Source organism: Branchiostoma floridae, chromosome 12, assembly GCF_000003815.2.
Source record: "Branchiostoma floridae strain S238N-H82 chromosome 12, Bfl_VNyyK, whole genome shotgun sequence".
In the NCBI taxonomy this organism is placed as follows: Eukaryota; Metazoa; Chordata; class Leptocardii; order Amphioxiformes; family Branchiostomatidae; genus Branchiostoma; species Branchiostoma floridae.
Window position 1 is genome coordinate 14,740,068 of NC_049990.1, and position 22,894 is coordinate 14,762,961.

At 40.8% G+C, this 22,894-nt stretch overlaps 3 protein-coding genes across 4 annotated transcripts in view; 2 read left to right on the forward strand and 1 right to left on the reverse strand.

The window, feature by feature from the left end:
• The window catches only part of LOC118427485 (hemicentin-2-like), a 31,633-nt gene extending 29,126 nt beyond the window's left edge, over window positions 1–2,507 (reverse strand). Inside the window, exons 1-2 of the mRNA XM_035837309.1 lie at window positions 2,356–2,507; window positions 1,454–1,690 (exon numbers count right to left, since the gene is read on the reverse strand). Coding sequence (XP_035693202.1) covers window positions 1,454–1,690; window positions 2,356–2,416 — 298 coding nt within the window. The 5' untranslated portion in view covers window positions 2,417–2,507. The remainder of the gene's footprint in view (window positions 1–1,453; window positions 1,691–2,355) is intronic.
• A 2,205-nt stretch (window positions 2,508–4,712) lies between these two features.
• LOC118427486 (L-rhamnose-binding lectin ELEL-1-like) lies at window positions 4,713–9,520 on the forward strand. 2 transcript variants are annotated; one of them, XM_035837311.1, is made up of 4 exons: window positions 4,713–4,874; window positions 5,535–5,613; window positions 6,379–6,663; window positions 9,134–9,520. In XM_035837311.1, exons 1-3 carry the CDS (start codon window positions 4,809–4,811, stop codon window positions 6,660–6,662), a joined length of 429 nt encoding a protein of 142 aa, XP_035693204.1. In that variant the 5' UTR covers window positions 4,713–4,808; the 3' UTR covers window position 6,663; window positions 9,134–9,520. The 2 variants fall into 2 exon arrangements, with proteins under 2 accessions (XP_035693204.1, XP_035693203.1); XM_035837310.1 differs by having other exon boundaries at window positions 4,719–4,874; window positions 6,379–6,668.
• A 2,028-nt stretch (window positions 9,521–11,548) lies between these two features.
• The window catches only part of LOC118427033, a 29,658-nt gene continuing 18,312 nt past the window's right edge, over window positions 11,549–22,894 (forward strand). The window contains exons 1-9 of the mRNA XM_035836671.1: window positions 11,549–11,639; window positions 14,296–14,407; window positions 15,166–15,296; window positions 15,729–15,835; window positions 16,382–16,449; window positions 16,757–16,905; window positions 17,560–17,824; window positions 19,516–19,668; window positions 20,255–20,397. Coding sequence (XP_035692564.1) covers window positions 11,549–11,639; window positions 14,296–14,407; window positions 15,166–15,296; window positions 15,729–15,835; window positions 16,382–16,449; window positions 16,757–16,905; window positions 17,560–17,824; window positions 19,516–19,668; window positions 20,255–20,397 — 1,219 coding nt within the window. The remainder of the gene's footprint in view (window positions 11,640–14,295; window positions 14,408–15,165; window positions 15,297–15,728; window positions 15,836–16,381; window positions 16,450–16,756; window positions 16,906–17,559; window positions 17,825–19,515; window positions 19,669–20,254; window positions 20,398–22,894) is intronic.

Here is a 22,894-nt window from a genome sequence, read left to right on the forward strand (position 1 = left end):
GACAACAACCTGAAAGCACATCATTTCATGTTTCATAAAAAGATATCGACAAAACTTTGTGGCACATTGGTCTTCATTATTTTGTTTTGACCTCGTGAAAGCATATCATCCCACCTTGAAAAAGCTAAGCTCAAAAGATATTGGCAAAAGTTGTGCTATATTGGTCTTGTCTTCTTTAAAACATTTTATTTTTCTACCCCTCTTAATCAGGCTCTCTATGACTTCGAACGATAACTTCTTGACAGCATTTCATTCCATATTGTAAAAAGTACAGGCTTATAGAAGACATAACGGCAAAAAGCTGGGACATATTGGTCTTCATTGCAAATTCATAAAGCATGCGAAACATCGTACTAGTAATAATCTGTGTGTACGGCTTATGATATGCAAGGAGCGCTGTCATTCCCGGCTATGTGAAAAGACCGTTCCCTTAAATCATTAATCCTGAAAACAAAAAATGCCTCAACAAAGAAAAATAACAGTAATGTAACTTTATATCCGTACACAAAATAAAGCGCTTCCCAACAAGCTTTCGATCAGTCCTCTGATCCTTCTCAAGTTGTAATGACCCAAAACCTAAGTCGCACTTCCGGAACGGAAGTGTGACGTCAGTAAAGGGTCAAAGGTGCTTGGTAGTCGGTATCGGCCCCCGTCTCGGTTGAGGGAAGGTTGGTGGGCTCTGATGTAAATAGCCTCTTTCACTCCCCTAAGAAAGTAATCCTGTTCGGAATCAAATATCTCCACCTTGTCAAAATCCACAGAGTGTCCCGGAGATTCTATGGATGTGTTGCGCCACCTCCGATGTTTTAACTTGAGAAGGATTAGAGGACTGATCGAAAGCTTGTTGGTAAGCGCTTTATTTTGTGTACGGATATAAAGTCTTAAAAATTGTATCATTATGTTAACTACCGTCACAGATGAACTTACATTCAAACAGCTAGAATAGTCCTCAATTACCACTGTATGAACGACGCCCCTGCGGTTTAGCCAAAAATCAATTCCCAAGGGAATGCATTCGTGGAATTTTCTAAATTCTTTCAAAGCGATCGTAATACTGTAGAAAATGCCTCCGCCCCTGAGGCGTCGCCAAAAAGCAAACAAGAATCAAAACATCTCATATTAAATATTCGTATTTTGTCAGTTTGGCATTCATGTATCATTGTTGGAGTACAAGCAGTTTGTTGTACACTATCTTATTTATCATGAACATGATGTTTAAACCCTTATTTTCATAATAGATGTTCATTCGCGGTCTCCTCTAACCAAATAATATACGTCTCAAGTTGTAAAGTCCAATCTTTTTAGATATAAGCAACGATAATATTTCACCATTTCCAAGCAAATGACCTCAAATGTACACAATCTATTCATCACTAGTAAGCAATTATATTAGCGCAATATAACAAACAAAACGGTGAGAATGCTTCCGCATTTTAAAACTGTACAAACTTACCGATGGCGTTCATAGTGACTATAGGTTCCAGACCCGTTCCGTTTAGATAAGCCCTCATTATTTTGTGACCCGACACGTCGGTCCAGTAAAGGTAACCGGAAGTTTTGTCATAGTCCAGGGCGACAGGATTTGGCAAAGGACCAAAGGGAAGTGTTTCCTTTGACCCTGATGTAGGGTTAACCTTGTAGATGGCTCTATTACCTCGGTCAGCAACAAGTATGAAATCTGTCATGCTTCCTGTGGATTTAAATAGATTTGGAATAAAACGTGAAGAGCAATAGAGTCCGATAAATGAGTTCCCAGATAATTTACTTTTATATTCATGACATTGGACGTTGTGTCCGCTTCAAATAGATATGTATTTCTAGGGAAGTGAGAAACTAACACTTCAGATTCCCACTTTTCATTGCCTTCATGTAAAATTAAATCTGTAATGTGACGAAATTTAGTGTACCAGAAGTACGCTATTTTATGATTTTTTTCATACGTTTGCTATACATTTGAAACATATAAACATTCCAAAATACAAACACTGTTGAATGGTTACGTATACATTGATCCACAATTCAGAAAACTGCCCTTAAGACTAACCCCTTACATAGTAACCTAAATACGTGGATTTGTACATAATATTGGAACACATAACAGTAATGTTCTGATACAATAGATGACCAATGCATTGTATACCTGCATGTTACCGTTTTAATGGACAGTAAACATATGTGACTTCCCTGAATAAAACATAGAAAATCGTACCGCTAATTCATTAAAAGTGTCCTAAGAAGGAAGTATTCCGTATTCCTATTGGGCAGTCACGTAGGCCCGTCACCGTCACCACGTATAGGAGAGCAATTCAACCGTTCGCTTCTCTCTCCTCTTCCTATCACAAAACATGTACTTACCCATGACTTCACCGCATTCGATGATTAGAACGAACCCGAAAAAGACCGAAATAAGAGACATTTTAGCGTATGTTTGATCAGTTCTGCCCTTTGCGGCTTCAACAATACTTCCTGCTCGACTATTTGAAAAAAATGATAACAATCGGCGTTGCTGAAATATCAAAAGTCGAACAAAGGTAGAAGGTCAACTAAGGGACGAACTTTGTGCTGTGAATGGTAGGTACGTGTTTACACCCGGGTGTTTGCAGTTTGTGACGTTTCTGAACAGGAAAATGTAGGAGGTTACTTGAACTAGTAACAAGTACTAGGGGAAATAGATTTAGATCTGTGTTTAAGTTTACGAAATTGTGGTTGTGTGCGAGATTGTTGAATTGTATGAATGTGGCGTATAGAGAAAAGCAGCTTGTAACATGTGTAGGTTCAGTATCCAACAAAAGCAAAATATTTGTTCGGAATAGTCTTAATTGCACGTTAATTGGCCCTTGCTTTTATTCCTACGGGCTTCCAAAGGTGTAGTCATCGGCTTTTTCAATTAACTAACGAAGAACACATTTAGATATTTCCATCTAGGATATATGCCTTTACCTTTGTGCAAAGTTTCACCTTATTCAATAAAAAATGAGTCGGTGATCAAAACCACTTGCAGTATTTTTTTACTCATCTGAAAATCCTTGTCACATTCGCAAACCGGAGCCCGACTAGGCAGCTTTAAATTTCGGGAACGAAAAGTTTGATATAAAAGACACCAAACTACCCAAGACGTAAAGAGATTAGTCGTGATCATAAATTATTTGTGTGTATGTTAACGTATACGTTTCTATTTTTCGTTTTCACAAACAGCCCGGTCGGGCTCTGGTTTGGAAATGTGACGCTAGCCTTATAATTACTTGTTGTGAAGATTATTTCGTACCCTTGTACAAACTGTCTTTATCACAATAGTATACATGATCAATACTCAAGTCCAGTCAACGGTACTTCCTGTCGCGCGGTGTAAGCAATTTTGCCCTCCAGTCAACTCTTGCAACCCCATCGGACCGGAATTTCCTGTTAGTGCCCGAAACGTGCCTTGAAATGCCAATACCGAAACTTCGAACAGGCAAGAACGTCCTTCAAAACAATTCCGTTACAACTAGATTAGTAACATAGACAGGCAAATTACAATGGTGTTGATTAGCAAACACCGCACAAACAGCGATGTTTAGATGGCCTGAACATTTCGTTGTACCAGAGGGACGTTACTGTAAATGCAGAAACTTTGGCGGTGGTTTAATGTTCGCGGTTTTCGCGGTGGCCGCTTTACCGCGAGCTTAAAACCACCGCGAACATTTTTCTATAACAGTAATAGACTACAGTGCATGGTGCTACTGCGAAATTAAAACCACAGCGAAAAGTACTTTTTCCCGCTACCGCGAAATTAAATCCCCGCGAACTTAAGGCCCTGTTAACTGCATGCTTGGATATGATGTTCATGTCGGAACTGTACTCTTTCTGCTGACTCAAGCTGAACTAAAAGTGAACAGGAAAAAGCTAGCTGGTCCTAAGTTAACTCTTCAATGATGCTTGAATTTCTTTGTTGGGTCCTTTCTAAGAATACGTATGCTACAACATGGTCGTCGACCCGAAAAGGAAGTGCTGGGATGCGGGTCATGCTGACAAAATCACAACCCAGAAAGGGCGAAGTGGTTGATTTGTCCCTCTCACAGTGTGATGGACGAATACATATTAACAGACAGCAGCTTCTGGCCAAGTTTATACATCCGGTCTGTAAACGAGAAGTAAGGGCTACCATGATACATGCAAGGAGAAGAGGCATTTCTGAAGAAAAAAAAATACATTACCGCTCGACTATCAACAATATTGAATTTACTAGTATTCTAATAGAGGCCTTTCTTGTTTCTCACATGTTTCACAGTGGGTTCTTTAACGTGCTCGAGGTGTGGCTTTCTCCGAACACGGACATACATTCACGTCCTATCCGAGGGACGGCCCGAGTATAGCTGAAGCTAGGTACTCATTTTTCACCTAAGTGAAGTGAGGAAAGCCGTGTAAAGGGCCTTTTCCAAGGGCACAAGATCGGTGACATGGCAGGATTCGAACTCGGGACCTCTTGTGCCTGAGCAAAAAGCACTGCCGATTACGCCACACGATCTTACGATTAACCATCCTGTTGAATACTATTATTTTTGTGGGAGAATGAGAGAATGATTTATGTGTAGAACAAAGCAGCCTATCGGCTGAATTGTGTAGTGCTGACATGGTGTATCCGAATAGAAGGAAATGGCAGACGACAAGGAAGTTTTCACAGCTGCGACTACCAGCTAGCTGGCAGGAAGCGTAAAAATGCTGCATTATGACACATCCCTTGCAAAAGAGAAAGCCGCTGGCGTTTTCTTTTGTAGTACTTCCTTGCCAAGTCCACTGAGAAGAACTATAAAAGGTCGGTCTTGCTTCAAATGATACAGTGTTCGAGAGAAGACACAGTGACTCGGCTGCCGGTTCATTCTTTTCTTAAGACACAGGTTAGTGCCGTCTTGCATGCAGTTTGATTTGTCTTTGCCTTTCTTGATGGCAAGATTTTTCTTGTTTGTATGGGCAATGAAATGTTTCGGCACAACGATTTGAATTCGTATTACATTGTATCAGGCAAAACTGAATGCTTTTTGATTGAGAAATTTTCTGAAACCCGACTTGGGCGCAGGAGTCGATGTATACGTCCGGCTATGCTATGTATGTATGCCTGTACGTATGTGTGTTTATTTGGGAACAGCATATCTCGATAGAGAAGCTGTGGATAGCTGTGCGTGATATTTGGAGTATGGGTATGGGTCACCAAAGGGAAGGTCAAGTTTAATGATGAGCTTCCTATCGAGCACCAACGGTACTGCAACGGAGCATCAAATTTTGAGGTGAAATTTTCTGGACGAGCCAGGTTCATGATTTTGGAATAGTGGACAGCTCTTTGGGCAGGGAGTAAATGGTGTAAGTATGGCCCCCTGACGGCTTATTGTTTTTGCAATAGAAAGAAAACCAGATGAACAAGGAAATTGTTACAGCTACAAGTACCAGCTAGCTAGAAGAAACGTCACTGTAACATTAGACCTTGAATAACTTAAATAGGTCTTTACCTTGACCTGTGAGCTTCACATAATGACCTTGTCCTTTTTCTTATCTTCCGACAGGATTCTAAAGATCTCAACATGAAGACGTTCGTGGTTCTAGCTTTCGTGTTGGCTGCTTTCTTCGCTCCAAGCGAACAACGTAAATACGGGCCATTTCTTGATTTCTTTATTAGGCCATGTTGATTTGATTATCTGGATGACATCGATATCAACGCACGCATCAATTTTCGGTCGGTTCAAAATAAACGAAGCAGCTGTAAAGTTGATCTACATGTGCATAGATAAATGAGTACGACTTAAAGTCATTCTGGGACGTCCCGGGAACGAATAGACGTCGGGATGTATCCGTGAGGTACACCGTCTATCCGTGGGATACACCGAGGGGTGTGCCCCCGGTATCTGGTAGACCACCGGTGTGGCTTCGGAGCCCGGCCGGGGCTACGCATAGATCTCTGACGGGCACCGGTGCAACTGGGACCGAAGCCAGAACCAGTATAACCCGCTTGAATGTAACAAGTCCGTTTCGCAGACACGCCTTGTGGTAGGCCTTGATTTAAAAAGACTAAAACTTTAGGGCAGGCTTGATTTTAGGGGAAGTCATAACATTTTAGGTGGACTCTCACTGCACTTGGGGCACCGGTGCGGCACTGCGGGGTTCGCTCACTGCGGCACTGTTTGTTATTTTCGCGATTTTTCATAATACAGATACTGCGTAATACGTAAAAGTATGACTTAGAAGACAACAAAATACACAAAACGAAAGAAAATTCGTTCTTTATATATCTCTGAAATTCATTGAGTCATTTACGAACCCCGCAGTGCCGCACCGGTGCCGCAAGTGCAGTGAGAGTCCACCTTTACTGTGATGTATGTAGTGCTTCATTTGAAAAATTCTGTTTCCCAGTGAATATCGTGACCTGTGAGCATGAGACCATGGTCCTGAACTGCGGAGGTGGGGAGGAGATCGTGGTGGTCGCCGCCAACTACGGCCGGACCTCCTCCTGCCTCTGCGGGGGAAGTATCAAGACCCTGAGCTGTTACGCCGGCAACAGTCTCCGGATCGTCCGGCAAGACTGTAACGGGAAGAGAGCCTGCAGGGTCACCGCAAGTAATGACGTCTTTGGAGACCCCTGCAAGGGGACCCGCAAGTACCTGGAAGTCAGCTACTACTGCAGGCGTCCACTCTAGGGTGAGGTGAGAGGACGCATTTTGTACAATTATGTGTAATCAACACCTCTTTTCGGTGTTAGACTATGGAGAGAACGCTAGCCTGGAGTTTAGCCTTGTTCGCTATAGTCCACTCCCGAAGGTCGCTTCCCGGTAGAGAAATCAATCACAACACGGAGCCCTGTAAAGTTAGGACCAGTTAAAGTAAAAAGAAAACAAGACTGGCAATAAAAATGTATTATTGCCATGACGACGATTGAGGGTACAACAATACAGCTCAAATCAGAAATAGACTGGAACTTCCCTGTCACACTATCCCTGGCACAATATACTAGCCCACCTGCATGTAACATAAACCTACAGCCAGCCTGTTCTATACCAGGTACAGCACAATGGTGAAATCTTCCACCATTGCATACCAGAGATACATCTGGAACAGATTCGGGGGGGGGGGGGGGGGGGAGACTTGCATACCCAGCGTACTGTGTTCCCTAAGGTTCATAGGAATTGTAAAGGAATGGACATGTCCCAAATTCCATTTCATATTCATGGAGAGGCTAGCATTCCATACATGCCTGTAAACATGCCAAGCTAACATTCCATACATGCCCGTGGAAACATGCCTCTACAATTCCAAGAATCTATAGCATTCCCTATCTCTTGACCTGACTTGACCCAACCATCCCCCTGATCCCACATGCAACAGATTTCCAGTACTGCCTTTAAGTGTCAATGTGTCTGTGTTTGTGTGATTGTATTTTATACACATGATTTTGTATGTTTGTGTGACACTGTGTGTACCAGTGTGTGATCTTGATATATCGTTAGTATATGACATGAAAATTACCACAATGTTAGCAGACGCAAATGACACTCACTGAACCAGCTTCGAAAGAAGCAAGATACGGGGATCTATTGTGTTGACTTAGTGGCTGAATTTTACTTGCCTTACAGAAACGGCCATTTTACTAGTACCAGAACTGTAAGAAAACACCCGTTGTCCCAGATCTGTCAAAGCAAGCTAGTTATCATGAACCAAGCTAGTTAGCGAACATCTGGAAATCTGACAAGATACTTAGCAGTGTGAGGTCACATGTACAGCAAGGTGGTTTACAGGGAGAGAGAGCTGTAGTTTATATAGTGAAGAAGAGAATTCTTTATACTTGCATCAGACCTTCAAGGCAGGGGGTGTTTTTGTGGGGCAGCTAGAGGATGCTTTGCTGTGTCTGTGACAGAGGTAAAAGCCAGAGGGAGTTTCGTGCATCGACTCTTAATATTGCTGTTGGTGGTTAAGCTACTCACTAACAAATGTGATTCGGACCAAGAAAATTACCAACCATGCTCTCTCTAGGCTAGGACATGTCCCAAATTCCATTTCATATTCATCGAGAGGCTAGCATTCCATACATGCCTGTAAACATGCCAAGCTAACATTCCATACATGCCCGTCGAAACATGCCTCTACAATTCCAAGAATCTATGGCATTCCCTACCTCTTGACCTGACTTGACCCAACCATCCCCCTGATCCCACATGCAACGGATTTCCAGTACTGCCTTTAAGTGTCAATGTGTCTGTGTTTGTGTGATTGTATTTTATACACATGATTTTGTATGTTTGTGTGACACTGTGTGTACCAGTGTGTGATCTTGATATATCGTTAGCATATGACAAGAAAATTACCAATGTGTGACCTTGATATAACCTTAGTATATGCCATTAAAATTACCAGTGTGTGACCCTGATATACCTTTAGTATATGCCATGAAAATTACTAGTGTGTGGCCTTGATATACCTTTAGTACATGACATGAAAATTACATTTGGCTCTGAATATAATTACCATTTGCCAACTTTCAAGATTATTGCCTTAATATGTAACCTTTTCTGTCTACCTGTGGTATATGTCTATCCCTATCCGTTGACCTGAGTTGACCCAACCATCCCCCAGGTCCAAGCTTTCTAGGACATGACCCAAATTCCCAGCATACTGTTGTGGAGTACTAGCATTCCTGTGGAAAAATGCCTGTGCAATTCCTAGAATTTTTGCAGACTGAATGCAACATATACCACTTGACGACTCCCCTGAGGCGTCGTCAAAAAAGCATGATTTATACGATGAATATTAAGGAGTTTTGTGCTGAATTAAAACACACACGCGCGCGCGCGCACACACACACACGTACATACGCACACACGCACACACACACACACAGACGCACACACACACACACACAGACGCACACACACACACACACACAGACGCACACACATATACACAAACACGCACACACGTACACATACAAAGACGCACAAACACACGCACACACATACATAAATGCACATACACACACACACACACACTGACATAGAGAAGTAAAAAGACGTTTGAAACACAATATTCACATTAATTAGTTATTATCGAAGCAGGTCATACTCAAAGAGGCGAGAAACCACAGCATCTTTCTAACTTTACTTTCACTCTTTTACAGGTTATCATCAAATCCTTCAAGAGGTTGAGATGCCTGGAATTCGTTTTCAACCTCCTAATAGCAGGTGCCATAACATGACGTCGTCTAGATAAGAACAAAAAAACATAAGAACACCACGTCTTTTTCGAAGAAGGAAGCTCATGATCATATCTCACTATATACGCAATATTATCCTTTATCTCTGATTGATAATAACATGTCTGACAACGTGATAAAGTAACAACATACTGCTGGGTCTGTAATCCATTTATATACTCACTCTATAGGCAACTGTGTATTGTCATATTGTATTACATGTATTTCAAATCAAGAGTGTTGTTCTCTGTGTAAAGGTTCGCTTGCCGTCATTGTAATGGACCTGGCTGTAATAAAGGGTGATAACGTTTACCGATGGTCTTTTTGTTTAATTTCATGCAATGAATATGTGTGTGTGTGTGTGTGTGTGTGTGTGTGTGTGTGTGTGTGTGTTTGTGTTTGTGTTTGTGTTTGTGTTTGTGTTCGTGTGTTTGTTACCAGCATAACTCGAGAAGCTGTGGATGGATCTTCATATTTGGTATGTTATTGGTTTTGATATCCAAGCAGAGGTTTAAGTCGGGGGCTTGAGGTGGCTGAGAGTTCTTAAGTCTGCCTTCTTTTGAAAGGAAGAAAGGAGGCTTTTGAAAGAAAGAAAGGAGGCAGTCGTAAAAATTCCCGCCACTACTATCCCTCCCAACTGAGCCGTTTGCTTAGAGAATAGTAAGGTTGGCAAAAGGAAGAAATGATGAGATTATGGTCACCTAGCATCTTTCTGTGGTACCGCAGGGGAACGTCTGGTTTTGATAGATCTCTTGTTCTGGACAAGGTCCAAAACTGATGCGAGATTGCAACTAATAAAAAGTTAAGTTACCTTAAAGCTTTGTCATGAAATCTTTGTCACCAGGAAGGTGGAACAAATGCCTAAACACAGGTAGAAAGGTATACCCACCAGTATATTCTTCATTTCCGTTCTTTCGCATCTTCTTCGATTTTGAAATTGACTCTGTCATTCTACGGCAGTAGTATTCGAAACATAGAACCCTAAACTCACGTGTCTCGTTTTGACACCAAAGAGGTTAAGGTCGACGTCGTCATTCGAAAAATTCAATGTTAGAAACATAGAGCCCTATTCTAGATAGTCTTGTTTTGACACCAAATGGGTCAATGGAGTCATCTAAAAGCAAAAATATAGAACTCTTACCTCACTAGCCTAGTTTTGACACCAAAGGGGTTACGGGCGTCATCCAAAAGATCCAAATGTAGAAATATAGAGCTCTAACCTTGCTAGTCTCGTTTTGACACCAAATGGGTCAATGGAGTCATCTAAAAGCAAAAATATAGAACTCTTACCTCACTAGCCCCGTTTTGACACTAAAGGGGATAGAGACGTCATCCGAAAGATTAAAAAGTAGGAATTTTGAGCCCTTACCTCACCAGCCCTGTTTTGACACCAAGGGAGAAAAGATTCAAAAGTAGTAACACAGAGCCCTGACCTCACTAGCCTCGTTTTGATATAAAAGGGTTACGGGCGCCATTCAAAAGATTCAAAAGTAGAAACATAGAGCCCTAACCTCGCCAGTCTCGTTTTGACACCACGGGGATACGGGGTGTCATCCAAAAGATTCAAAGTAGATACATAGAGCCCTAACCTCGCTTTGACTGAATGAATGAAGACCTTTATTGTACAATTTTGCCCAACCGGGCCAAGTACAGGTCACAACAAGTCAGGATATATACATACATAAAAGTGTCACAAATCTAGTCTAACACAAAAGTTCGGCTTCCTATCGCTTCTTGGAAATAGTGAAAATGTAGGACTGTATGGGTTTCGCTATTGTCGGTTTGTCAAAACGCATGAGAAATATAAACTTGTCAGTGCTACTCATGTGTCTAAAATGAGGGAATCTAATTTGACAACAAAGGGGTTAAAGGCGTCTTTCGAAAAATTCAAGAGTAGAAGCGAGGTGAGGTGAGGTGAGAAGCATAGAGCCTTAACCTCGCATGCCTCGTTTCCACGCCAAAGGGGTTAGAGGCCTCCTCCAAAAGATTCAAAGTAGATACATAGAGACACCAAAGGGGTTAAGTGCGTGATCCATGTAGAAACATAGAGCCCTAAAACCTCGCAAGTCTCGTTTTGACACCAGAAGGGTTAAGGGCGTCATCCTTGTAGAAACATAGAGCCCTAACCTCGCTAGCCTGCTTTTGTTCGCTCAACCATATAATTATCTTATTCACCTCTGACGTTACTAAACAGGTCAAATCATCCCCACCTAAGTATGCTTTAACAAAGGAAAAACCCCCGAGGGGTTTGAAGGGCGTATGGTTTGGAGGTAGCTTCATTTTGGCCCCTACGGCCGACTAAGAAAGACGGGTTCGCTGTAGGTACGTTTACCGTGCAACATGGCGGCCCTTCCGAGGATGTTTGGAGGGCGAGCGGTGTTGTTGGTCGTACTGTGTTTCCTGCTGACTCCGTTACTGGCTGAATCAACAGGTGAGAGAAACATTTGACTGTTTGGGAGCAACAACTTTGGTTTAGGGCACAGTACAAACCTTGTGCAATCGTCGCACAATTATAGGGTTTTCAGCAACCGACAAGGATCTAAGTCTAAGACAGCCTTTTGTTTAGCAAGATATACGTAGAAGAACTTTGCAGGTTACATGCAATGTTGTCTTAAACTTTCCCGGGCCGAGTTAGCGATCGTGTGAGGGTCGCACGGCGTATGTGACCGCACCCCACGTCAACTGTTGAGTTTACATGTACAAGGTCATGTAACATTGTAGCTTTGTCAAAGTGCGATTGTGAAATATCAAAATTGGGTTTCGAAACGAAAGACGAGAAATAATTATTGGTGATTCTTGAAAAGGTGTGTCAGGCACTGAACTAGAGATCATTTTTTCTGATCTCCCAGCGTGGAACAGTTTTGCCACTTTTGATTCACACTTGTATAATGTGCCTATATGACTTTCCCTGCCCTATTGCGGGACGGGTGGTGGGGGCTTTTCAATTAGTTTACTGGTTAACAATTTCATGTCATTTAGCTAGCCGACACCATTGATCTAAAGAAAAGGTTCTCTACGTTATGCTTATGTTTTGTTACTAGCTAGAGCTAAATTCACATGGAATTTGAACCCCTGAAAATGATAGAATGCTGGTATAGCATATTCATTCAGTACACGTGTGCCCAATTCTTTTACGGGTTGACTATTGCAAAGAATTATATGAAAGACATCGTGGCTTAGTTGCCACTCTGTCTAAACCTGTACATGTATTCACTATAGAATAAGCCAACACATGGGTGTGCCTTATTTTGCTGATAACCCTTGTAACCTCTCTGTCGTATCAAATAGGGAACCTCCCATTGGCTGTAAACTTACTAGTATCCCGTCATTTACAGTCGTAAGGTTCATTTTTGTGTCTACTGGTCTGACCAAGAACGTTATATCAGTCCTTGGTCTGACGTAATTCTTATACACAATCTTCCTTAAACTCGGATCTAGACATAGTTTCTGTAGTCTGTTTTAGTCTGTTTGGGGGTATGTTTTTTCACATGTTAGTCATCAAGGTTATTCCCCTGAAGACATGGTTAGGTCTTGTTGAACGAGTACTAAGCGAGGTCAACCCAAAAGCCAGTATGGCGTTGTTTAGTTTCAGACATGTTGTCGCTTGTTTTTATGTCAAATCAATGACAATGGTGCAGCTTGAAATTTCTATGATAATACAAGACTTCTGGAAATCAGATTGCAATGTAAGAACTAGAAATAAGGGTTAATGACCCGCCCGAGGTGTATATGGTGTCAAAACGCTTCCACTAAAGTCATAACTACCGCATAGAACAGCCGAGTGACCTTAGCAAGTCTCGCATTTGTCGCATATGTACGTATGATTCAGGATCGTCGACTGTTAGTCTTAGGGCCCGCTCACAGTTGTGCGAATATTCAAGTCCACTTGAATTCCGCATTTGTTTTGTCTTAGGTAAAGTTTGCGGCTGAAGAAATTGTTTCGACAAACGAAACCCTGATTTCACAATTAGAGTACGATGCAAAATATGACTCAGCAGACAACAACACAAAACACGGCATAAAAATTTTATTTTTATCAATTGAATTCTTTAATTTGAGCGCCCTGTTTAATTCCTCGGTCGCCTCTAGTGGAGCTAATAGCTAGGGGCTCTTAGGCTAAGGTCACAAAGGGCCTCGTCGGGCAGCTTTCGGGAACGATAAATATCATATAAATGACAAAAACAACACAAAACGGACCGAAAATGATTCAACAGCATGCATTGTGCATATTTATTGGCATGAACGTAAATGTTTCGATTCCGCAAACAGCCCGGCCGGGCCCCGGGTAGGAAATGTGACGTAAGCCTTAACATGGTGTTATTTCAGGGTAGGTGCGGCATGTTAGCGGCGCCGCTGCGTCCTAAATTAGATTTGTTTTACCTTGACTTAATAAAGAGAATAACATGCAAAACTAAAACGTATGATTAAAATATAACAAAACATATGGAGCGTAAAAAAATTCCTTTTTTATCGATGGATTTGTTGAGAGCTCTGTTAAATCGCTCGTTTACAGCAACGCCGCCAACGACTCAGGCCTACGTCACACTTCTCAACCGGTGCCCGGCCGGGCAGCTTTCGGGAACGAAAAGTATGATATAAAAGATTCCAAACTACACAAGACGTAAAGAGAATAACCGTGGGCATCATTTGTGTATACGCCTACATTTCTATTTTTCGTTTGCACAATAAACAGCCCGACCGGGACCTGGTTTGGAAAGATGACGTTTGCCTCACTGAGAGTACGGAGTACTACGGACTAAGGTTTAGGTCCCATTTTCGAAACGGGGCCCGGCCGGGATGTTTCGGAAATGAAAAATAAAAGTGTTTGCCAAGGAATATACACAATTTATATCTCATGACTAATTTTTCTACGTTCTGTGTTTTTTTTCCTTTCTTGTCATATTTTTCATTTCCGAAAGCTTAGAAAGACCAATTGTGACCTAGGCCTAACTGGGCCGATGAGAGGAGCAGGGTTTACTCTATCTACCTTTTCGAGAATGGAATCGTAAACAACAACATTATATGTAATGAAGCACGGAAATTATAGTTTTAGAGTTTTGATGAGATGTAACCACGTTTCTCTTCAGGTTCTGCCGCTGAAGACGCTGCAGCTGCACGTCGGGAGCAGCTGTTTCAGAAGGTTCGGGCACAGGTGGATAAAATCCTGCAGAAAGCCATCCGCCAGAAACGCAACGTTGTGTAAGTACACGTCAGTTTCATGCACGATACGTTTTGAACTGTTGTCCAGAATTATAGTTTAAGCTTGTTAAGCTGTAGCAGCATGGCTTTTAAATACATTTTTTTAATCAATTTACGGAAATATTGAGCTGTTGTTTTTACATTGTAGAGCCTAGTGTCACATAGGTCCGCGTGTTTCCTTTCAGTAGCAATGTAACATGTTGCAAGCCCTTCCCCTGGACTCATCAAGTTTAATATGAAATGATTGCAGGTTGGAAAAAGTGAATGATGATGATAAAATCTTGCTTTTTGACTTTTGAGTCTTCTTCTTATTACATTCCGGTGTATGTAACTTTTCTTTACTTACTTTGCCTAATATAGATTTACTTGGTAATAAGATAAACTTGGTAACAAAAGGTTGGAAGATTGGAAAGAAGACAATTTTGATAGACCATTTTTTAAAGACTTTCAATGATATACATGTAATGTGTATGGAATGTTGCTTTGCTTTTCTCTCGTATCGGATACAAATTTCTACGTAATGAAGCATATATTTCACATATTGCAGAGTAAGATTGTCAGTTGGAAACAATTTGACATACGCACAGTTCGTACAAATTTGTTGATCATGAGTATGAACTGCTTGCTTTATGGTAGATGGCAGATGAACTTATGTAACAAGATCAACAAAATCTTTGGACACCTTGGCTAACTCACAGGTATACGTGTATAGCAATCCCTGATAGTGGACTCGTCTCATGCCTGTATGTTTTCCATAGGCGGATTCGGGTTGGTTTTAAGGTCTGCTCCACGAAAGAGGCCCAGCCGGAGATACAGCGGCGTATAACGGAAGCTGTTGACTCGGGCAACATCGGCGGCTTTACCACCGAGCCGGGGTCGACCCGATTCGGTAAGTCATCACGCTTATTTTCGCAACACCTTGATTCCCAGAGCGGCGATCTTACCGCGATGGCGCTACGAGCTAACATTTGACCGATAGCTTTTAAATTTCATACAAAGCATGAAATACTTTAATTTACACTTAACAAGATATCATAACTATCAAATCAAAGGCTTACACAAGTCATAAGTAGCCGCAATGTCACAGCTAGATAGAAGTCTCATGTAATGTAAGTTTCTTAGCTATTAGATGTGAACGTGTCGTGTGTTGTACGAATACCGTTTTTTTGCATACATTTTAGCACTTTGCAACTTTAAGAACTGTCTACTTGGTTCTTTGCTTTCAAACAGCATCCAAGTACATGTATTTAATAACTTTAAGTTAGTGTTTAAGTATTTTATGTGTGAATAACTGTTATACCCTGACATTTGATTTTACAAGGTAACCTGGAGTACTATGCAGCCTATCGCCTGACCATGAGGTTTCATGACGACCTGCGTAACGAAACATCCCTGCGCTACACAGCTGTCAAGGAGGACATCTTTGTGGTAAGAAATCAAAATGTTACAATCTTCCTGCACTAGTTTAACTGTAATATTCAACACAAAAATTGGACTCCCCCAAATTTTAGACTGAAAAGCACCAGTCTGTCAAGAAAAGAACAATCCACTGCTGCCATGACGTCACGTTATGCAGATAGAACACGTGACTCAGAGAGCAGTGGATCATAAGTTACAGGGAGTCGAATCTTTATATAGGACGTTACAATCAAACCAATCCAAAAATGTTGCGATGTTCTATTGTCCTTAGTTCTTAGAGATAATTTCTTATTTACATCGTAATTACTTGCTAATGTAGAGGTATTTCTTCATGAAAATCTTTATCTAAGAAGTGGAGTTACCACAACTTTGAAATAGACAGTGTAATATCATGGTGCACCTAAGAAAATGTTAAGCTCTGTTGTTACATGAATTATATGTAAAAAACATATTTTCCATAAAATGTGTAAACTAGTTAGACAAAAAGATGATATGGATTCAAGTTTAAATCTGGAAAGGAATTTTAATAAGATAATATTTTTTTTTATTTTATAGAATGCCTCATCCGAGTTGGCACTTGTGAGAGGACTGGCCAAGGTGGACTTAGACGAGTTCAGGCCAGGGTAAGTTGGGCTGTTGGAGAATTTGTGTAATAACCAACGAGGCCATCCTTATGATTATCATAATCATTTTGCATTGGACCGGAATCTTGATAATTTTACAGGAAAAATATCAAATATAGATGTCATAACAATGAGAACAAAAAGTGACACTAACAGAAAAACGGAAAATCTAACTCGATATGAAGACCCTTTGAACTTGTTTTAATTCTTACCAGATGTTTTGTTTCTTCATTTTGAAACTTTTTCATTTAATTTTTTTTCGTTTTTAAATGTTGATCATAATTATGATGATTTTGTTCCTTTATAGCTTCTTTTCCACCTTTGCCATCCTGAAGATCAGTGCACCGCACTATGCCGCGACTCGCACCCGGGACAAGTACAACTCCTTTGTGTCGTCAGGCGTGATTGGTCCTCGTCTGCTGGACCCAAACTACACCTACTTCAGCTCAGCACGACGTAAGCAAACTCTTTTCTTTCTACATTGTATGTACAAAAGACTTCAAGCAACCACAATGCAACAGCCAAGTATTCAAAATAAATTTGTCCTTACACTGCATGAAAAGCAGGGTATATGGGGAAATTATAATATAATTACCAGTTTCTGTCCTTTGTACATTACATCTGGTCTTTTACAAAGGTTGATGATGGAATCATGAAAAACAAACAAACAAACAACAAAAAGCCAACATATTGTCTTCTTGGCAAGATCATCCTTACCCACACATACCTACTGTCGGGGATCCAAGCAGATTCTTAGATGCACTTCAATGGGCTGGCATCACTATGTTTTACACCCCCACTATGAATGGTTTCTTCCACTGCAAAACATTGGTATGATATCCCCAAGAAACTTTTTATCAGCACATTGTTGCTGTAACGTAAACTCCTACTCTTTTAATGGAAATGCTATACACCCCTACTCTGAATGGTTTCTTCTACTGCATTAAACATTGGTGTGAGACCACCAAGAAACTTCAGTTGGTCTCCTACCAAGACGTATACACTCAACAGCAAACTCAGATCATGTATACTGATATATTTTGAGCTTGTTAAAGATCTTATAGGATGAAATCTGATGTGCAATTATTGACTTTCACTATTTTTCCACAGCACCAAGATTCGAAGCTATTGCTGACCTGGCTTTTATCCTTGACAACTCGGATGGTGTCACACAGTTCCAGTTTGAAAAGATCCTAAACTTCACCAACAGTGTTGTTGACTATCTGGATGTCGGGTCTGGTGCGGTCAGGGTGACAGTGTTCACGGTGTCGTCACGAGTCTGGCAGCATTTTGCTCTGGACTCGTTCTCCACTCCTGAGTCTGTTACTGAAGCAATCGGCAACATCCAAAACATGGCACTTGTACAAACCAACAGGTAAGATTTGCTGCTCCACAGGGATTTTACAATCAATCATGTTGTTCCTCTAATCTAGACCTAAATTGATTTGTTATCTGCACAAAATATTGCATCATAGTCTCTTAACGATCATAACAAATAAGCTAGGAATTCAATAATAAAATAGTAAGATAGTCTTTTCGTTTTGTGATGCACATTTTTACTGCTTTTAGAAACGTAATTATTATCATATATAATAATTTTTGCTTGTGTTCAACTGAATTGATAACTCATGTATAAACATGTTGATGGTTCGGAGTAAGCATGTGCCATGACAAGAATGATATGTCAAAGCTGAAGGCCCTTGAGACATAAGGCCACACCAATTTAATTTCTTGGTTCACGGATTTTTCATAAAAAATATGGAGCAAGAGGGCGAAATAAAAATGAAAATAAAAGTTGTAAAATGGTTGGGGTAAAGGTAAGGGCTAATCCAAAACATAAAGAATAAAACGTTTTCAGCTTGAAAAAAGAACAAAAACACTATTACTGTACAGTAACAGCACCTGTGCTCACACTTTAAGGAGCTTATAATGTAAAGGCCAATTTGCTACACCAGAAAGTACCAGAAAGTTGGTGAATAGTTTCATTAATGGTGAAAATTTGCTGAGTTGTAATTTTTATTTTTATCTTTTTTTCCAAAAAATAGGAGCGAGCGAATCCGTGAACCAAGAAATTAAATTGGTGTGGCCTAAGCATGCAATGCTGGTCTTGACATTGTTACATTAATTGAGACAATGGACCAATCCCGAAGCCCGCCCCCTGTTCGATCATGTTCTATTTCGAACACCTCCATCAAAAACAGCGTTTGTCGGACAGAACTGGCCGCCGCCGCTATTTTGCTGAAAATAAGGACTGACTTCGGTTTAGCTTTTTGTAACCATTAAATCTTCTCAGATCGGGCCGAAAAAATTGCGCTGCCTTCTTTGTTGAGGGTTACATCCGCTGGGTACAGTTATCTAAGGAGGGGGCTGATACAGGTGTGTAAGGGCATTATAAGTTTAGTCAAAGTAGCAGCGGGAGGCACCGCATAGCATCACTTTGTTGGTTGCCCGGTTTCTGACATGCGGTCCATGTACGTGGAAACCAGGGTACATATATCTGTGACAGGGTTTCTACTGCGTTTGTTGCATGCCTAACAGCTGCATGTATGCGTCATGACAAAACAAAATTAAGAGAAAAAGCAGCTCGGGCACTCGTGGAGAAGAAGCTTGTACTAAACGCCAGCTAACAGGACTCTTCTACAAAGTCTAGATCTGCTAGTACATAATCCTGTGTCTTATACATACCCTGCTCTTCACATGCATTCACCCCATCAACAATGTAATGCTATGCAGTGGTTCTGCCTCCCAAAACAACTACACTAGGCGGATATAGTCTTCAACAAAGAATAACATAGCAATTTTTCTTTGGCCATTTCTGTCCCACTGGGGCTGTTTTTGACGGAGGTGTTCGAAATAGAACAGGGGGTTCTACCTGGTTCTATTTGTTCGATATGATGTTTGATCGGGATCGGTCCATAGCTGAGAACTGTTTACAATTTAGGGGTCTTCATCACCTTTGACATATTGCACACAATACCTGTTACTGCACATGCAAAACAGTGAAGATTATCATTTTATTGTTTTGTGTATACCCAAATAACGTTATAAAGTTGTGTTATTCTGTAGCTCCAGACCCATAGGACAGGCCCTGCGGGATATGATGCGGTACGGGTTTGGTGAGAGGGACGGATCGCGCCCTGACGTGCCCAAGGCTGCCGTCATCGTGACCAATGGTGACTCAGACGATGACGTGTCTCGACCTGCCATAGAAGCAATCATGTGAGAATCTCACTTCATTATTGCTGACCTGTAATTGTTCTCTGGTTTTCGTTAACGGGTTTAGTGTCTGGAACAAGAAGTAAACTTTGAATCCCTTTTGTGTCGCTCATCCGACATGCATGCTACTGAAAATTGTCACAGTCCTTAAAGATGAGTTAAGCCATCGTACACTTTATTAGCCTGGGTACCATCCGGGTAGTAGTTTGCTCCATACCTATGTTCTCTTCTGCTACCCATCTGGGGAACTCTACATTCAAACCTTTTGGTGGTGATGTCAGTTAATGAGCGAATTAAGGAATGGGCTGTAGAATGCTCGTTCGATAACAACAGGCCGAGAGCATTTCGGGTGTTAAAATGCCTTTTTCGAATGATCGCTTGAACCCATTCCTTAATTCCCTCATGTGTAAGGACCCTGAATCAACACCCTTGTCCACAATTTGGACGATTCCAGACGTTATGATGGTCAAGGTTCCCAGACAGAACAGCAGAGAAGTGACCTGTTTATAGGTGTATAATAAAACGCCAAGTTTTTGACTACTTCAAAAGTTTCACTTTCACTGCTTAACAAATGTCTGGTACCTAGCAGGGGCGGGGTGTCCATCTATGCTGTGGGTGTGTCCAGTCAGCTGGTCAGCATGACTCGCTCCGCTAACCAGGCATTCCACCTGGCCAACCTGACCTACCTAGACGACAGTCTTGCCAAGGTTCTGGCTGGATCTATCGCTGCAGGTGAGAAATCCATCAATGTATATTAAGTTATAAACAGTAGTGCATGCAGAATTAAGAATAGACTTAATAGATGAGTTGTGTTGATATAATCACACTGTCAAAATGCCTATTAGGACACATATGACGAATTGTGGATAAATGTATATTCGTAAGACTGTTCACAAACAAAACAGTTGCCAGCTATACCTGCACAGAATGAAGTTTGAACAAAAATTGAGCGAACCACCAAACGCATTCTTTCTAGTGAATTCCTTGGCTCATTGGAAACGTTCTCACGACACAACATAGTCGCATTCATGTGCTGTGAATATATGCTGTGCACGGTAATAAGGTTGATTTAACATATGATATAGAAAAGTGACTGAAAACTTGATAGAGTCTCCTTCGTTCAATATTGACCATGGTGACTGAAAACAGTGATGTTGTTTTGTGCTTTGATCGCTCAGATACTACAATACATACATTAAACACTAACAAATTGATTGTCAAGACAAACAATCAAGAGTACTGTGTGCAGTAACAACTCTTTTTGATATTGTGTTCGATAACTTTAGCAGTTGGGAGAAAAGGAGTAGCTCACGGCATTTAATCTTAGCGGTTGGAACAAGGTTCTAGCTGGCCTTGGTATAATGATCAAATAGTCTTGATGATGAAAGTTTTGCAGGTGAATTGTGACTGATGAAGTCGCTAAAACTACATTACCATCAACAAATCAAGAATATCAAACAGTTAGATCTTAATTGTTCCCTTCTGTACTAAGTGAACAGCTGGAAGAATTCGAACTGCAAAAGTGCTTATAATCAGGTAATCACAAAAAGTTCTACTGGCTACAGATAAAACTTATAGGATGGAGAGAATTCTTTGAGCATGCATAGCAATTTTTATTGATTGACAGCTGCATGATTGTGTATTTCCGTAGGTGGAGTTGCGACCTATGTCACAGTATCTTTTCCCACCTACCCATACACTGCTGCCATGAGAGACCCACTGTCTGCAGACTTCGTGAGCATCTCTCAACAGCTGGAGCCTCCTGTAAGACAATGTTTATAGAAGTATTAGCTAGTTATCGTAAGTAGTAGTATTTTTTATTAAACACACTTAGGTCATATGGGGTAAATGCCTGGTGCTTGGCCCAGAAGCCAGAGGTCCTGAGTTCAAATCCTGTCATGCTACCAATCTTGTGCTTGTGGGTAGTACATACATACATAATTTCAGGGCTTGAAATACCCACTTGCCCACTTGAAAATGCAACCACATTTTGCTTTGCGCAACTTAATTTTAAACCCAGGTTGCACACTGAGCAACCTGAAATTTTGCCGCTGGAACACTGCTTTTTCCCCACCTACATGCATAAGCTTTTGTATTTATTTTTTGATAACATAAAACATATTACATGGTTACATATAACTGGAAGAAAAGATAATGGATAAGTACTAGTTGATTGGAAGAAAGTAACAATTTGAAAGTGGGGCAACCTGTAATGTTGATGGTGCAACCTGGCTTTTGACTCAGGTTGCCACTTGGACAACCTGGCTAAAAAAAGTATTTCGGGCCCTGAATTTACATACATGTTCATACTCAGTAACAAGTTGAAGCATTCACATAGTTTTGCTTCCATTGTGTTCTATCTTTTATCAGTTCAATGAGGTCCTTCAGTGGGTAGTATTTAAAGGCATATTTCTTAAAAGTGAAAATAATTCATCAGCAAATCTTTAGAGACCCACATAAAGTATGTGACCATATTTATTTATTTATTTATTTGCCAATGATACAACTCATTACACGGATCTGCCTAGGCAGCTTTGGGCTGGTAGCGGCAGATCCACAGAGATACAGACGAACATACATCATCAGTCAACGTGATCGCACATGTGACCATAGCTATAGTAATCAATCTAAATTCAAATTTCCATTGCAATACAATATTGTAATATAACAAGGCCGCAAAGTCATTACAATACAACAGTCGCCGTCACTCTGCTTATTGTGTTTAGTCAGAGAAAGGTTGACTCATATCATCACCTAGTCCTTTTTCTTACAGACGATCTCTTTGCTCAGCAACTTCAATGGGTTTCGATATGTTTACGCTGCAGACTACAGACCCTTGTAAGAATACCTTCCTCACTATGTAAACTAGGTAGTTCACCTTTATCCGCTGGGAACCTATATTTTGAGACACTTGGTATTGAGGGATATCAAGTTGATGGTTTGAAAATATGTTGAAGTTTAAAAAAACAACGTTTTGAATATAGGATGTAGGATAAACCATGGATAAAGGCAAATGAGTGTTAGCTCTAAATTTTGTAACAGTACTTAAACATACAGTATACTGTAGTACATTATTGTACATGTCAAACCCATGCAAGGATTTCTTTATTCTTTAAATTAGCCAGGAAGAATACAATCTATCATTCTGTAATTTACATGTCAATTTGGATGTATCCCTAGATCTTAAGCACAAAATTGTTTTGTTTTTGAGAATGTCTTGTTATTGTTT

Coding starts and splice junctions, on each gene's coding strand:
- LOC118427486 (XM_035837311.1), top strand. CDS start 4,809: ATGATACAGTGTTCGAGAGAAGACACAGTGACTCGGCTGCCGGTTCAT. Junction 4,875..5,534: donor ATTCTTTTCTTAAGACACAG/GTTAGTGCCGTC, acceptor ATCTTCCGACAG/GATTCTAAAGATCTCAACAT. Junction 5,614..6,378: donor CTTCGCTCCAAGCGAACAAC/GTAAATACGGGC, acceptor TCTGTTTCCCAG/TGAATATCGTGACCTGTGAG.